General features: G+C 42.2%; 1 protein-coding gene across 1 annotated transcript in view; it reads right to left on the bottom strand.

Moving 5' to 3' along the window:
* LOC124596208 (dehydrogenase/reductase SDR family member 11-like) overlaps window positions 1-17,370 on the bottom strand; it is a 29,982-nt gene that overhangs the window by 9,112 nt on the left and 3,500 nt on the right. Inside the window, exons 2-3 of the mRNA XM_047135262.1 lie at window positions 9,113-9,275; window positions 2,819-2,948 (exon numbers count right to left, since the gene is read on the bottom strand). Coding sequence (XP_046991218.1) covers window positions 2,819-2,948; window positions 9,113-9,275 — 293 coding nt within the window. The remainder of the gene's footprint in view (window positions 1-2,818; window positions 2,949-9,112; window positions 9,276-17,370) is intronic.

Below are 17,370 nucleotides of genomic sequence, written 5' to 3'. Positions count from 1 at the left end.
ATCCTGAGCCTACAGGCGTCACAGGGTGCTGAGATGGAGAGGCATGTGGTCAACATAACGCTCTCCAGGCCATATTTCGATTTACGAGACCGGAGCCGCTGCTTCTCAAACAAGTAGCTCCTCAGTTTGCCACACAAGGGCTGAGTGCATCTCGCTTGCCAACAGCGCTCGGCAGATCGTATGGTCACCCATTCAAGTTATAACCCAGCCCGACAGCGCCTAACTTCGGTGATTTGACGGGAAGCGGTGTTATCATTGCCGCATGGTCGTTGGCAGAAGAGCAAGTACTCGCAATAGCTGTAGCAACGAGAAATTAGAGACATAAAGAGTCAATCTTATTAGCGCAGGGTCTAAGTGAAGTGTAAGATTAATCATTCAGGACATTGTCATAACTAACATCCACTTTGCTAGAGCAGCCCATAGAAGTCAATATCTCTGTCTACATGATTACTCTTCAAGTCACACTTCAATTCTGAAGTATTCCACAAACGGAATACTTTCACAAGATCGCAAATATATGTAATTAAACTTCATTTACTTAAACAAGCAAACTTCGAAAAAAAAAGTAGTCTGCTGTTTCTGATGCAACACGTCAAAAGAAAGTAAACGTTTCCCAGAAATTTTTCTTAGTAAAGCGAAGGAAAGGTTCATCGCAACAATTCAGTAGCTGAGTGGTCAGCGTGACGGATTGCCGTCCTCTGGGCCCGGGTTCGATTCCCGGCTGGGTCGGAGATTTTCTCCGCTCAGGGACTGGGTGTTGTGTTGTGTTCATCATCATTTCATCCCCATCCGGCGTGCAGGTCGCCCAATGTGGCGCCGAATGTAATAAGACCTGCGATTTGGCGGCCGGACCTGCCCCGCGAGGGGCCTCCCGGCCAATGACGCCAAACGCTCATTTCATTTCATCGCAACAATTGTTCTCCAACGAAACGAAAATATAATCTTGAGAACGTAGATTACGTTCTCTTGACCAGTGGAAAGTTTATGTCTAAATAAAGTACGTCTTCATAGTTCGATCGAGCAGCAAAACGTGCCCACGGAACACAGGTCACGAGAGCGCAGCCGTCTGGATGGCGAATGGAGCGTCCAATCCGAGGCGTTGTTCAAACGGTGATAGTATATTAGTCGCTGGCAGGCGAGGACGAAACTGACTCTAGCCGGCTCCGAGCGACCCGAAATAATCGCGGGGCGGAAGGTTACAATCTTCCTATCGGCTATCGAAATCGATCCCTGCTGCTCTCGTCTACGGGCTCTCGCTGATTACCGGGAGGCCCTAATGAGGGGCTGAGCCGGATACCACGGAAACGAACCTGAACGCCTGAGTCGAGCTGACGATAACCCGCTACGCAAAGATGTGTTGCGGGTTGGCGACATGATTACTCTGCAATTCACATTTAAGTGCTTGGCAGAGGGTTCATCGAACCACAATCATACTATCTCTCTACCATTCCACACCCGAACAGCGCGCGGGAAAAACGAACACCTAAACCTTTCTGTTCGAGCTCTGATTTCTCTTATTTTATTTTGATGATCATTCCTACCTATGTAGGTTGGGCTCAACAAAATATTTTCGCATTCGGAAGAGAAAGTTGGTGACTGAAATTTCGTAAATAGATCTCGCCGCGACGAAAAACGTCTTTGCTTTAATGACGTCCATCCCAACTCGCGTATCATATCTGCCACACTCTCTCCCCTATTACGTGATAATACAAAACGAGCTGCCCTTTTTTGCACCCTTTCGATGTCCTCCGTCAATCCCACCTGGTAAGGATCCCACACCGCGCAGCAATATTCTAACAGAGGACGAACGAGTGTAGTGTAAGCTGTCTCTTTAGTGAACTTGTTGAATCTTCTAAGTGTCCTGCCAATGAAACGCAACCTTTGGCTCGCCTTCCCCACAATATTATCTATGTGGTCTTCCCAACTGAAGTTGTTCGTAATTTTTACACCCAGGTACTTAGTTGAATTGACAGTCTTGAGAATTGTACTATTTATCGAGTAATCGAATTCCAACGGATTTCTTTTGGAACTCATGTGGATCACCTCACACTTTTCGTTATTTAGCGTCAACTGCCACCTGCCACACCATACAGCAATCTTTTCTAAATCGCTTTGCAACCGATACTGGTCTTCGGATGACCTTACCAGACGGTAAATTACAGCATCACCTGCGAACAATCTAAGAGAACTGCTCAGATTGTCACCCAGGTCATTTATATAGATCAGGAACAGCAGAGGTCCCAGGACCCTTCCCTGGGGAACACCTGATATCACTTCAGTTTTACTCGATGATTTGCCATCTATTACTACGAACTGCGACCTTCCTGACAGGAAATCACGAATCCAGTCGCACAACTGAGACGATACCCCATAGGCCCCGCAGATTGATTAGAAGTCGCTTGTAAGGAACGGTGTCAAAAGCTTTCCGGAAATCTAGAAATACGGAGTCAGCTTGAGATCCCCTGTCGATAGCGGCCATTACTTCGTGCGAATAAAGAGCTAGCTGCGTTGTACAAGAACGATGTTTTCTGAAACCATGCTGATTACGTATCAATAGATCGTTCCCTTCGAGGTGATTCATAATGTTTGAAGGCGAAGCCGAGAGACACGCCAAAATGTTTGGCAGAGGTTTCATAAAATCACTTTCTGACTATTTCTCTACGATTGCACTTCCGAAGAGGGCATGGGAAAAATGACACTTATGTCTTTCCATGAAGGTTATGATTTATTAAATTAGAATGGTTACTTCTCCCCGTGTAGATTGGTGCACTGTAAGGGGACAAGTTGAAAGTTTGGATTATACTGGACACGGGCTTACCTGCTGATGTGGATGATGAAGCCGTCGTCAACGCCCCTGCTCAGCATGTCCTGCACGGCCTCCCTGGTACAGATGCACAGTCCCAGCACGTTCACGTCCAGCATGCGCTTCCACGATTCCGTAGGTGCGGCTGTCCACATCAAGACGGAAAAGAGTCAAACTTTAATACTCTCAGGCGAGGACAACAAATACTAGTTAGAGTGTTCTCAGAAAAATACTCTGCTGGCCGTGTACACTCTAAGACAAAAAAGGACTCAGCACAAAGGAATTATCCCGATGTGATGTAAGTCTACAGACAAACAAATGATTACAGTTTCAGAAAATTTAGATGGGCTATTAAGAGAAAGAACTTCACAAATTAAGCAAGCCAATAACGCGTTGATCCACCTCTGGCTCTTATGCAAGCAGTTATTCGGCTTTGGCTTGACACTGATCGACAGAGTTGGTGGCTGTCGTCCTGACTGATATCATGATAAGATGTGTCCAATCAGCGCGTTAGATAGTCAAAATCTCGAGCTGGTTGGAGGGCCCTGCCCACAATGATCCAAACCTTCTCCATTGCTGGTCAATGTAGGGTTTGGCACTCATGAAGACAAGCAGCAGAAAATCTCGCCGTGCGCGGGCAGGCATCATTTTGCTGAAATGTAAGCCCAGGATAATCTGTCATGAAGGGTAACAGAGCGCTTTGCTTAAAGGGTACTGCGGATGACAACCACAGGGGTCCTGCTATGAAAGCACCTCAGAACATCACTCATGGTTGTCGGAGCTGAGCTGGTGCGCTCCTAGCGCCTTTCTCCATCGATTGTCATCCCGATCGTTGTGAGTCGATTTTCGATGCCAGCTTGTCTTCTTCGCATCTTTGGCGGGTGGCTTTTTAACTGCGGCGCTCGCGCTCTGCAGGGGCTTGCGTTCGGGTATCAGCTGTGTGAGCGACAGTGGCGTGTGGCGCTGGCGAGTGGCCGAGTCGTACGACGAAGGAGCGTGGGCAGCCGCTGCAGCGTGTTTAGCCGTTTGAATGCAGATCCGCTGACGATGGTGATTGGGATTTCCTGGAGGTTTGAAGGACAGATTTCCTTCGCGTCTGTTACATGTTACTCAAAGTGTACGAACTGGAGTCGTCGAATTGTTTCTTGGTGGGTTCTGTTCACGTTAATTGAATACCCGAGTGCACTGAAAACTATCTTGAGTGTTTCAGTTATTTGTCACTGTACTTGGATGCGCGCCTGTTATGTTGATGCTATTTAAGGGAGTGCTAGCTACGCACAACAAATAGCCGTGCTTAATGCGTAGCTAGAGGTCATGCCAAACAGTACACAAGTCTGTGCCTGACGTTCAAGAGCGGGCCGAAATAATTTTCCTATTTCCTGTTCCTTTGTTATTATTTTATTTCTTTGTTCTAGAGAACTGGCTAATCAAATTTTAAGAGCCGTTACCTGGCAAGTGCTCACCTAGATTAGTCCGGTACAATTAAAGGTTTATTTATAACCAGATGGGCAGATATGTTTGTCTATCTGATGTGCCAGAATGTTTTCTGCCGCTGATGTGTTTAAGTTTCAGATAATTGGCAGTGGTCGGCGCGAGCAAACTCTGATCGGGGTATCACGGTGGAAGAGGGAGATTTAAGGACCTGCATCCATGTCTGTGGTTACGTTGTTAGTGTCCTGCAATTTCATCTTTCCAGTGGGGCGTTGTGGTTTTCTGGAAGCTTAATTGTAGCCAAAAGTTGAGTATAGTTCCATTTTACCTTCTCGTCCGTGAATCTCCTCTGTCTGGTAGCACCTTTCGGTCTGCTCGCGCCCATCACTAATTTTCAACGTGAAAATTGTTAGGCTCCATGTTAAGACTATTTAATATCCTATTATTATATTCTGGCCATGAAATGTATGTGAACCTCATACCTGAGAGTAATACTAAAGAGTAGCTTAGTCGAGTGCATTAATCTGATAACACTTTTAATTTGTTATAATTGCTTAAAATCAGTCCATGGAAGCAGTTTTAGGATTTGATAAGGGTTGTGTGAAAGCCAGTTCCTATGTAACTCATGAAGCATTCAGTTATGTCAGTTAAATTTTATTAATCTGGTTTTATGAACATTGTTTTTATTAGTGAAAATTGCTTGAATAAATTTTGAAAGATCTAGGTCTGTTACATTTAAATGCAGCAATGTTCCAACCTGAATACTGCTGCTGGTTCTATAAGCCAGATGCCTTTTATTATAATCGTGTTACTCTTGGTTTCATTAACAACATATGTTTGTACTAAAGTGTTTGGCAACTACAGCCTGGTTGTGTGTTTAATTTCGATGTGACGCATCAGGAGCGTTTGTCTGTACATGTACATCACATCTAACGATTTCCGTCACACTTGGATAATTCCTTCGTGGTGCGTCGTTTTTCTTATCTTAGAGTCTAATTGCTTTATTAAGAAGGTGGCATGCAACGAACATCAAAGTCTCATGAAGTGTGGTATAGCTAGGATCAAACCCCTCCACATTCTTAATACAAGAAAAATTTACTCATTGGGTTACTCATCCAAAAACCGCATTGGAGTGTTGGCTGTGTAAGTAGAATAAAAGTCTACCAGCACGCATCAGATTGGTCGATGTGTAAATGGCGTATCGAGACTAAGATCTATCGTCCCACAACGTTGTTGTTCTCATTGATTGGGATCCTTTGCGACTTCCGTGTGAATCTGGAGCCTTTGGGATCAGGAGAACTATACTCAACGCCATGCAGAGTAGCAGGAGCTGCTAGCGATTAGCGCCAGAGAGGAAAGACATGCAGGTCGTGTAGCATGGTCCAGACGCGCCACGAACCTTGAATCAGGAAATGAGAATGTTCACTGCAAGACGAATATCAACACGGACAGTCCAAAGATGCCTGGAGCACCACAGGCTGTCAACATGGCGACTGCTGTTGTGTATTACTTTGACACAACAGTAGAGAGAGGGCCCACCACAGCAACACTGGATTCAGGTGTGGCACCACGTCGTCTTTTCTGGCAAGTTCACAACGGGCATGTGTGAGGAGGCTTCGAGGAAAACGAACGTTGGCAGACTGCAATCGTCATGTTCATATAGGCACAACTCTTAGCGTGTTGGTACGATAGGCCATTGGCTACAGAATACTGTAACCTCTTGCTTGTGAAGATGAACAACCATCAGCTCTATAAAGGAATAACGACAATGAAAATTTGTGTCCGACCAGGCCTCGAATCCCTATTTCCCGCTTATCGTGACCGGTCGCCTTACCATTAGGCTATCCAATCACGCGTCACGGCCAGACCCAAACTTCCATACGTCGTCAACCATGTGTCTACAACCTGCATCACCTCTGGTTGGCATAGCCGATAATTGGAGGGCAGGCCACTACATTCCTTCCAAAATTTCTTCCATGCTACACAGCTTTCCTGTCATCTACTATTGTCATCTACTGCTGTCATCTGAACGCATATCTGCCTTTAGTTTTTTCGAAAGACGCGAGAACGTTACATTCGGGCTCAGAGGAAAGTGGAACATGGATTACGCGCTGGTCGCACAGGAAACAAATAAAATAAAATTACCTTGACTGACAGATATAGGAAAATAACCCGACTATGTAACAACCTAATAATTGACAATCAAAGCTTTATGTGACGAGCTGGCATATAAAAGTGTACACACTAACATAAATTCGTCTGCTTTTCAACACGACAGAATTGTTATAAGCTAAATGTTGTTACTTTTTCATTCGATGGCACATATGTGTAGCACAACGGAGGTAGGCTACACGTCTGCAAATATTATGTACGGGTTATATTTGCATTGTCCTACATAATAATTACGACAGTGAAAAGAATACTTCAAACAAACGTGACTAAAATTGAAGCGTCAGCTGTATCCAGCCAACAAAGACCACGAAAGGGTGAATAGGGGAAAAATTCGCGTAGTCACAAATTTTTGAACGGTGGTAGGGGGAAGTGTAATGAACAACATACTAAAAATGTCGACATGCGGGAAGTGAGTGCAGGGTGGGTGGCGTTTGGAGGTCACTTTTTGACGTTTTTCTTGAATAACTCGAAAACTGTAGCGTCTAGCGAAAATGTTTTACAGTACAAAATTAAACTAAAATTTCCTCAAAAAAAAGGTCGTATTAATTTTTTTCTCTAGAAGTAACAGTTTCTGCGTTGCAGGGGATGGAAAAATAACAAGTGTTATAATGGTATAAAATTAATGATTATAGTTAAATGAAGTATGTTAAGGCTAAATATTAAATGGCTGTAGCATATCTAAGTACAGCAGAGCCGTATTGAGGGATAAATTGTGTTCTGGGGATGTAACTGGTGGTAGTGGAAGGGAGCAGGGATGGATAGTAGAAGTATGTGGGATGCTGGGTCGCCAGAATGAAGTCACTTACTTCCCTCATATGTGCATCTGCGAAATGGAGGTCGAGGTAGTAAGTTCCCACTCTCTCTAGACCACTACGTCGCAAGACACAACTACACGCTGTTTCATAATCATGCTGGCTCTTCCGCAGCACACCTCGTAAATCGCTGGTTTCGCAGTGTGTAGACACACCTGGAGAATGTTTTTTGTTTTCACAAAATGCGTTAGCACTAATTGGGATAGAGATATTAGCAACTAATAAAACTACACGTACGAAAAGAAGCAACGCAAATCTCTGCCACACTGCCTTCTACTGCCAGTAGGGAAACTGACTGTTAGTCATCCTGTAGGACTGTTGCGGCTTTCTTCTGGAAAAGGTCAGTTCTCCAACACGAGAGCTGCTCGCTCTTCAATTTACAGAATAATCGACTATATCATCCCCAGTATTTCCTGTCTAGTTCTCTTATGACAGTAGGCACCTATTGAGAATCACGTCCAGTGGACCACCATAGATCTCGGTGGTCGCAGTATAATTATTGTCTCTGAATAACAATACAATCTCTATTTGTCTCAATACGTATTCTTTTCAGTTACCTTCTGTACCACGTTATAGCAATTCTTTCTAAGTGTGGTCCAAGTTTCATGGAGCTGTACTAGTTAGCAGTAACCCGTCATGTGAATGTTACTTTGATCCCTAAGTTTTGCACACAGTGAACTTTTTTTGTGCTACCAACACTTGTTGCCTAAGTGAGGAGTTATCTCAGAATATTGTACATTAGCAAATCAGTGAAAGAAGATATGCACGTTAAGGTAACTTAAATGATTTATATCTCCGCGAAGTTGCCAATTATTCTTTTCGTAAAAGTGGCTGAACCTAAACATTTTAGCAGGTTACATACTCTTCACAAATGTATTCCCGTTCTTTTCGGAGTGTTAACGCCCAGCACTATGCAGATGCTCTCCAGGTACAATAATGTCTTACAGTTTCGAACTGCTCTGATGAATTATTTCGCTGAGCAAAGCTTCTTTCACGTTGATTGTCCACCATTATCTCTGTAGCTGACTGCGAAGGACCAAGCTTGGCATGTCTTCCACACATACGCACAATTTTTTTTCCGGGAACTGGGATCTACTGCAAAAGAGCCTTTAAACGATTTCATGTAGAGTACGGAACACCACTTAAACATGTAGTGCTATCCATAACCATCACTCTTTTGCTGTCGACGAAAGATATTTTTTGGCTCAGTTTCTTTTCTTGTAAACTTTATATTCGGTCTCACCACTTTCTAATTTCTTGATAAATACACTGTAGTATCCAAAGGGTAATTAGCCTTTACTCTTATTTCTGCGAAGTAATGTCCAACAACAATTTCCTCATTTCATGATCATGATGAAATTTTGCATACCACTGAAAATAAAAGCGAGATGCCAAAAATCAAAGTTCAATCTCCGAATATAATTATGGTCGGTCAGTGATGCATAGTGCTATATCCAGCTCTAATGTAAATAACTAATATAAAAATGTATACACAGCTTTATCTTAAGAAACTTCTTACAGTCTATTTACGACAATTTATCTATGATCTTTCGGGCAACTGCATAAAACTGTAAGGTTCTTTCTACGAAGCATACTCAGGTTCTAACACTAATGGGATATGCCTACAGCGACACTTCATGCTTTTTTTTTTGTCTATGGCAGCAGTAGACAAAAGAAACTCCCTGTGACATCTCATCGGTTATCAGATATTATAAAATGCGCCAGACGTATTAATACAAATATATATGATGCAGTATGACAGCATTAAAAGCTTATATCGGAAAGCATAGCATTTATAACACACCAAATCCACTGATATTGCCAAACTGAATACAAATATGTTTTGCTTCACTGAGATGCCGAAACAAACTCATAAACTGCGATATTTACTTACATGATAGGTCGCTCTCTACGACAAGTCCAGCGTTGTTAATGAGGATGTCGACACCTTTCAGATTGTCCTTAATCCATTTGAAAGCAGCAAGGATGCTTTTCTCGTTGCTGACATCTCCTTCTAGAGCGTACAACTTTCCAGGAGCATCTTTTAGTGCCAGTGCCTACACAAAAATAAGATTACCAGTAAAAAATTTAATATTACATGAACATCGTGGAGTTACTGTTTATGGTTAGCAGAAAGAAACAAGTGTCAGAGATGATATTAAAATACGTAGAACAAGATGGTGGTGCTTGTTATCATATCCAAAACTATCTTGCCAGTAATATTTATATAATAACGAATTGCAAAAACCTGTTCCTTTATAGATACAATTAAATGAAATTTATTTGTGTTAAATGCCTTGCTGTAAGTTATAAATTTTTCTGTAAACTGAACGTAGTGGTATCATCTGAAAAGAAGAAAACAGTATCATAAATTGAAGAAACTGAAAGTGCTGAAAATACTTCTTGTTAGCCTGGTCGGTTACTTCGCTGCTAGTTGTCATTGCACAAATCCCAAGATTCGGGACCAGATCTTTGCTCGATTCTTCTCGCACTTAATGTAGCGCCCAATCCTGATGACACTTTGTAAATGTGCAAAATGTCAGTGTGCCCTGTGGTTCCAGTTCCACGACCATGTCTGGTAAAGCATATATTCTAACCAAACTCTAACGTGGTGATTATTTACAGAAAGACTACAATGATGTGGAATTTTAGTGAACAAAATATTAAAACTGGTTTGAAAACGAGAACGGAACATCCACGAAAAAACTTCAAGTATCTCATCGGAGCCATACTCGCTTACTAGTTTTTCTTAGCTTACATACGCAGAGAAAATGTTAACATGTTGAGCTTGCTAAGTAATTAGTCGTTCTACCGTGTACGTTTTCTTTTCGTCGTCATGGTTTGCAGATTTATATTGCTTTGCAGCTTAACAGTATTTTTTATCTCCTCAATTGAGTAGGTCTAGTAGTTTTTCTTGTTTTGTATAGGCCTATGCTATTCCCACAGCATAACTAATGTAAAATCCCAGTCTGTCTCTTTACAGACCTCGGAACTTCCACGCAAGGAACGGGAAGGATATCGGCCGTACCCTTCCAAAGGGACCATCGGAAATCACACCGGAAACCTACATCTGTGTGCCCATGTGGACATCTAAACCATTCCCCTCCCTGTGCAAATTGTTGGAACATGGCCTCTACATTTCTCACTATGGAAGGCGTGTACTGGCAGAAATGAAGAAATTTTAAATATGTGCAATGTTCATAACTCTTACATAGTCGGCCTAAATAAAAGTTTATCGTGTAGGTAACACAGTTGGAAAACCTTCAAGCGAGACAGGACCTGTGGCGAGGAGATGTACTCACAGTACTACCAAGGCAGGGAAAAAGAGACAACAGAGGAAACGAGGCTAGAACCTAGCGCCCTGTCTATATTTAGGTAATCAGCTGCTGGACAACAATGTTGGACAAGATGGCGGCGAATGGCTTCGTTAAATACATCCCTGCAACAAAACTGTATGCCGATCACTAACCTGTTGCCAAGGGTCTAGCGCACGTCGAAAAAGGAGTTTAATTTTCAGTTGACATCAGGATCATTAGAGACCGGGTACTGCCTCAGCTGAACGAGGATGGAAAAGGAAATCAGCTGTGCCCTTTTTCAGGGACCACGTATTCTACTGAACTGGTTTAGACAGATCTTGAATAGGCTACATTAGGTACGCACAGGTTGCCTGGAACCATGCTCCTTTCGAATTCAACTGTATAGGCCAGGCACTTAGTCTTAGTTTACAGAGGGGCAAAAAGTTTTCATCAATCGACGACCAAAATTTATTCATTTGCAAACCTGTTTAGAATATTATAACTCTGTTTTCGATGCAAAAATTTGTGTCAGTAACTTGATGGAGCTGTAATAATCCAAAAGTAGCCTGCAAATAAATAAATTTTCGTAACTGCTTCCTGAAAGAAAGACTCTCCTTATATAAAGAAGCAATCAGATCAAGACTACAAAGGAGATACTTAGCATTTGACTTAACAAAATATGTTTGCATTAAAAAATTGTTTTGTAAATGCAAAAATTCATCACTGCGAGACATAGATGCATTCAGAATGCACATATGTAACATAAATACTAATTTTATGATCAATAAAAGAAAAGTAAGTAATCAGGGAAAAGAAAAGAAATATTGTGAGGAAGATATTAACAAGTACACGAACTGTAGAAGTATTTAAATTAAGAAGTCACACAGAAATAAACAATAACGTACAATAAAGTTATAGTGGTAGAGGTGAAGAATGAGTCCTAGCAGAATTCCAGGAAAAATCGTACAGAATTTAGAAAAATTAACCCAACTGGCTTAGGAAAATGCATGAAGACCTATAAGAAATTGGTACAAAGAAGCAAGAACTGAAGACTGAACAAAATGCGGAAACAAGTATTCCCTCAAGTAAATGAGTCCCAGGAACACTGAAGATGACGCACAGTAGAAGCGAGGATAGAAAAGGTGAGCAGACAAAGAACTATTGAAGAGAGCATAAAGCTAGCTTAATTGCTTACTGCCAATAATGAAAGAAGAACAGCCTAGCGCGGTCCCAAGGTCTAAATTTAGATAGAACATAACTATATAGTCCTACGTTAGTTTTTTCGTACAACAAGAGTCTGTGGAGTTTCACGTATTGTCTAAACTCCTTCCTCCATCCTATTGTAGCATACTGAACGGAATCGAGGACGAGGCTATATCCATGTATTAAAGCGCATCCGATGTTACACGAAAGTTGCCTAAGCGTTCACCTAATGGCGTGCTATCGACCATGCTTCACAGCTTCAGCAGTGCTCGGCCCGCACCGACATAGTTATTTCGGGAAGAAAAAGGCAGAATGTGGCAACTTGGCGTATTTAGCAGGAGAGGGTTTTAACTGATGATGATGATGATGTTTGGATTGTGGGGCGCTCAACTGCACGGTCATCAGTGCCCGTACAAAGTCCCAATTTTTACACAGTCCAGTCTAGCCACTGTCACGAATGAAGACGATGATAATGAAATGATGAGGACAACACAAATACCCAGTCCCCGGGCAGAGAAATTCCCCAACCCGCCCGGTAATCGAACCCCGGACCCCGTCATCCAGAGGCAGCAACGCTAGCCACTGGTCCACGAGCTACGGACGGTTTTAAGAGAGTCTATGTGTCTTTGACATTAGAAGTGAATAGTATTATATCGGCACCAAATGCGATACAACACTACTCGAAATGTGCTGTATGTTAAGTGTGTGGGACGCCGACAACATTGATGGAAAATAAAAAGAAAATATGAATTCTGCATTCACGATACAGGAGAGGAAGGCATGCCATTGAAACCTCAATACTGGTCACAAGTATTTTTTTTTGTACAGAAAGTTTTTTTTTAAGAGCTTTAGTTATCTGGATATACATGCGACAATGGAAGCGTCTCTAATACACAATTAAATTGAGATTTCTGAATAAACGTAGTATATTGTCTACAGTGAAAAACTGTTATTTACTTTTAACAAAATTTTGTATTTTTGTTGCAATATTTTAGTGATCCCTCTCCATGAACCATGGCCCTTGCCGCTGGTGGGGAGGCTTGCGTGTCTCAGTAAGACAGATAACCGTACCGTAGGTGCAATTACAACGGAGGGGTATCTGTTGGGAGGCCAGACAATCGTGTGGTTCCTGAAGAGGGGCAGCAGTCTTTCCAGTAGTTGCAGGGGCAACAGTCTGGATGATTGACTGATCTGGCCCTGTAACACTAACCAAAACGACCTTGCTGTGCTGGTACTGCGAACAGCTGAAAGCAATGGGAAATTACAGCCGTAATTTTTCCCTAGGGCATGCAGCTTATTGTATGGTTAAATGATGATGGCGTTCTCTTGGGTAAAATATTCCGTAGGTAGAATAGTCCCCTATTCGGATCTCCGGGCGAGGACTACTGAGGAGGACGTCGTTATCAGCAGAACCAAAACTCGCGCTCTACGGATCGGAGCGTGGAATATCAAATCCCTTAATCTGGCAGGTAGGTTAGAAAATTTAAAAAGGGAAATTGATAGGTTAAAGTTAGATATAGTGGGAATTAGTGAAGTTCGGTGACAGGCGGAACAAGACTTTTAGTCAGGTGAATACACGGTTATAAATACAAAAACAAATAGGGGTAATGCACGAGTAGGTTTGATAATGAATAAAAATATAGAAGCGCGGGTAAGCTACTACAACAGCATAGTGAAAAAATTATTGTAGCGGAGATAGAAGCCCATGCCTGCCAGAGTAGTACAAGTTTATATGTCAACTAGCTCCGCAGATGACGAAGAGATTGAAGAAACGTATGATGAGATAAAAGAAATTTTCAGATAGTGACGAAAATTTAATAGTCATGGGGGACTGGAATTTGACAGTAGTAAAAGTAAGAGAAGGAAAAGCAGTAAGTGGATATGGAATGGGGGTAAGGAATGAAAGACGAAGCCGTCTGGTAGAATTTTGCACAGAGCGTAACTTAACCATAGCTAACACTTGGTTCAAGAATCATGAAAGAAGATTGTATACGTGGAAGAGGCCTGGAGTCACTGGAAGGTTTCAGGTATATTATATAAATGTAAGACAGAGGTTTAGGAACCAAGTCTTGAATTGTAAGACATTTCTAGGGCAGATGTGGACTCTGACCACAGTCTATTGTTTATGAACTGTAGATTAAAACTCAATAAAGTGCAAAAAGGTGGGAATTTAGGAGATGGGACCAGGATAAAGTGAAAGAACAGGAGGTTGTAGGGAGTTTCAGAGAGAACATTAGGAAACGATTGACAAGAACAGGGTAAAGAAATACAGTAGAAGAAGAGAGTAGCTTTGAGAGATGAAATAGTGAAGGCAGCAGAGGATCAAGTACGTAAAAAGACGAGGGTCTGTACAAGGGCGATGTCCTTGAGTGCATTATTATGTAGATGGAAGAGGACGAAGATAAAGATGAAATGGCAGATACGATACTGCGCGAAGAGTTTGACAGAGCACTGGAAACCTAAGTCCAAACAAGGCCCCGCGAGGAGACAAAATTCCATTCGAACTACTGATAGCCTTGGGAGAGCCAGCCCTGACAAAACTCTACCATTAGGTGAGCAAGATGCATGAAACAGGTGAAATACCCTCAGACTTCAAGAAGAATATGCAAATTCCATTTCCAAAGAAAGCAGGTGTTGACAGGTGTGAAAATTACCAAACAATCAGTTTAATAAGTCACAGCCGCAAAATACTATCACGAATTCCTTACACAAGAATGGAAAAACTGGTAAAAGCCAACCTCGGGGAAGATCAGTTTGGATTCCGTAGAAACTTTGGAACACGTGAGGCAATACTGAAACCAGATGGCAGTTATAAGAGTCGAGGGGCATGAAAGGCAAGCATTGGTTGGGAAGGGAGTGAGACAGGGTTGTAGCCTATCCCCCATGTTATTCAATCTGTATATTGAGCAAGCAGTGAGGGAAACAAAGGAAAAATTCGGAGTAGGTATTAAAATCCATGGAGAAGAAATATAAACTTTGAGGTTTGCTGATGACATTGTAATTCTGTCAGAGACAGCAAAGGACTTGGAAGAGCAGTTGAACGGAAAGGATAGTGTCTTGAAAGGAGGATATAAGATGAACATCAACAAAAGCAAAACGAGGATAAAGGAATGTAGTCGAATTAAGTCGGGTGATGCTGAGGGAATTAGATTGGGAAATGAGACGCTTAAAGTAGTAAAGGAGTTTTGCTATTTGGGGAGCAAAATAACTGATGATGGTCGAAGTAGAGAGGATATAAAATGTAGACTGGCAATGGCAAGGAAAGCATTTCTGAAGAAGAGAAATTTGTTAACATCGAGTATAGATTTAAGTCTCAGGATGTCTTTTCTGAAAGTATTTGTATGGAGTGTAGCCATATATGGAAGTGAAACATGGACGATAAATAGTTCAGACAAGATGAGAATAGAAACTTTCGAAATGTGGTGCTACAGAAGAATGCTGAAGATTAGATGGGTAGATCACGTAATTAATGGGGATATACTGAAAAGAATTGGGGAGAAGAGAAATTTGCGGCACAATTTGACTAGAAGAAGGGATCGGTTCGTAGGACATGTTCTGAGCCGCGCGGGATTAGCCGAGCGATTTCCGGCGCTGCAGTCATGGACTGTGAGGCTGGTCCTGGCGGCGGTTCGAGTCCTCCCTCGGGCATGGGTGTGTGTGTTTATCCATAGGATAATTTAGGTTAAGTAGTGTGTAAGCTTAGGGCTGGCTCTGAGCACTATGGGACTCAACTGCTGTGGTTATCAGTCCCCTAGAACTTAGAACTACTTAAACCTAACTAACCTAAGGACATCACACACATCCATGCCCGAGGCAGGATTCGAACCTGCGACCGTAGCAGTCCCACGGTTCCGGACTGCGCGCCTAGAACCGCGAGACCACCGCGGCCGGCTAAGCTTAGGGACTGATGACCTTAGCAGTTAAGTCCCATAAGATTTCACACACATTTGAACATTTGACACGTTCTGAGGCATCAAGGGATCACCAATACAGTGTTGGAGGGCAGCGTGTAGGCTAAAAATCGTAGAGGGAGACCAAAAGATGAATACACTAAGCAGATGCAGAAGGACGTACGTTGCAGTAGGTACTTGAAGATGAAGAAGCTTGCACAGGATGGAGTAGCATGGAGGGCTGCATCAAACCAGTCTCTGGACTGAAGACCACAGCAACAACAACAATATTTCAGTGATAAGTCCTCTAAAAGAAGTTCTGTTTTTTCACCCATATTGATCGTTTACTTCACTGCCGCCGTATTTAGCGCAATGACTGCAGAGAAATCAAGAGTGTCCAATTTCCTTTTGGTACTCGATGTCTAGATAACTTGCTATCAGTAGAATATTGATGTGCGCCTTGCGGCACGTATAAACACACGGGTTTTTCCTAGTTCGCTTTAAGACGCACTTTAAGTGACTTTAAATGGATGCTTACAGTTTAGGACAGGCATGGCCAAACAGCGTTCCGCGAGCGCAGCGGCGAGTGCGGTTGAGGGGTGAGGAGGAAGAACAGAATGAAGGCTGCAGACGGACGTCGCTAGAGCAAAGCATTTACCTTGTCATACAGCAAGCAGTTTGCTGACAATACTACTTGCGTTAAACTAGATTTACGTTCTGTATCAGTAATACTATAGCGTCTATACCTATGTCTAAAAAATGAAAAGTGGAAAAGCCATATCGCTCAGTGCCGAATGGAAATTGCCTCACTATTCGTGTAATATTAAAGCCGTGCAAAATACTTAATATGGATAAGCACTTACTGGAACATCATTACAACACCAACCACAAAGACAATTTGATGCTCTTGTCTTCTGACGAATGACAACGAATGCTGAGTGAACTGAAGGCAGCCATTACGGCATAAACTGAGTTGAGGGTAAGCAGAGTGCTGACAATATCTTTTGTAGTCAACATGTGAGTTAACAAGCATTTCGCTCTCGTTTAAGTATATGGCCGAAAGAGACAGCCTTCAGGGACTGTGAAACGAACCCTGTCGCCCAGAACAGCGTGCCACAAAGGGCGCAGATTCACCACGAGATGGGGAAATTCACAGGCGTCTATTGTCTATTGAGGCCTAAGCGCTGTAGTGTGCGAGTGAGACAGACGAGAACCTGCGTCATAGGGAAACCCAGCAGAAGCCAAGGAGACGTAGCAGTGTTAAATATGGCGGACCTAAGAACGGCCATAAAGGGGAAACATTTATGGAAACCATTTAATTCTGTAGCAATTCAGGGAATCAAGCCACAGTATTTTTAATCTGCCATCCTCCATAAATTTTCATGGTGATCCCAATAAAACTTGAATACTGATCATATCTATAATAGTTTAGGATTCACTGTTAAAGTGAAATTAACAAGTTTTGTAACAAAGATCTGAATGCTAAAATCTGAATGCTTTGATCGATCTTAACGATCAACATTTCATATAGAAGCGCATCATTAAAATGGCAAATGTTGTAAATATCAACTCTGTAACTTTATTTGTTTAAAAGATATAGTAAATTTAAATGATTAATATTTTCAGTTAAGCATCAGATCATCTTTTTCTCCAAACAAAACACATTGAACGACGACAGCATGACACCTTATTGAATCATTAGGTAATAGAATATTTTTTGTAAAGTTTAGTTACTTTTGTTTTTTATTTATTTATCAGAAAGC

This window comes from Schistocerca americana, chromosome 2, assembly GCF_021461395.2.
Source record: "Schistocerca americana isolate TAMUIC-IGC-003095 chromosome 2, iqSchAmer2.1, whole genome shotgun sequence".
Lineage (NCBI taxonomy): Eukaryota > Metazoa > Arthropoda > Insecta > Orthoptera > Acrididae > Schistocerca > Schistocerca americana.
This window is presented reverse-complemented; position numbering and strand designations above follow the sequence as displayed.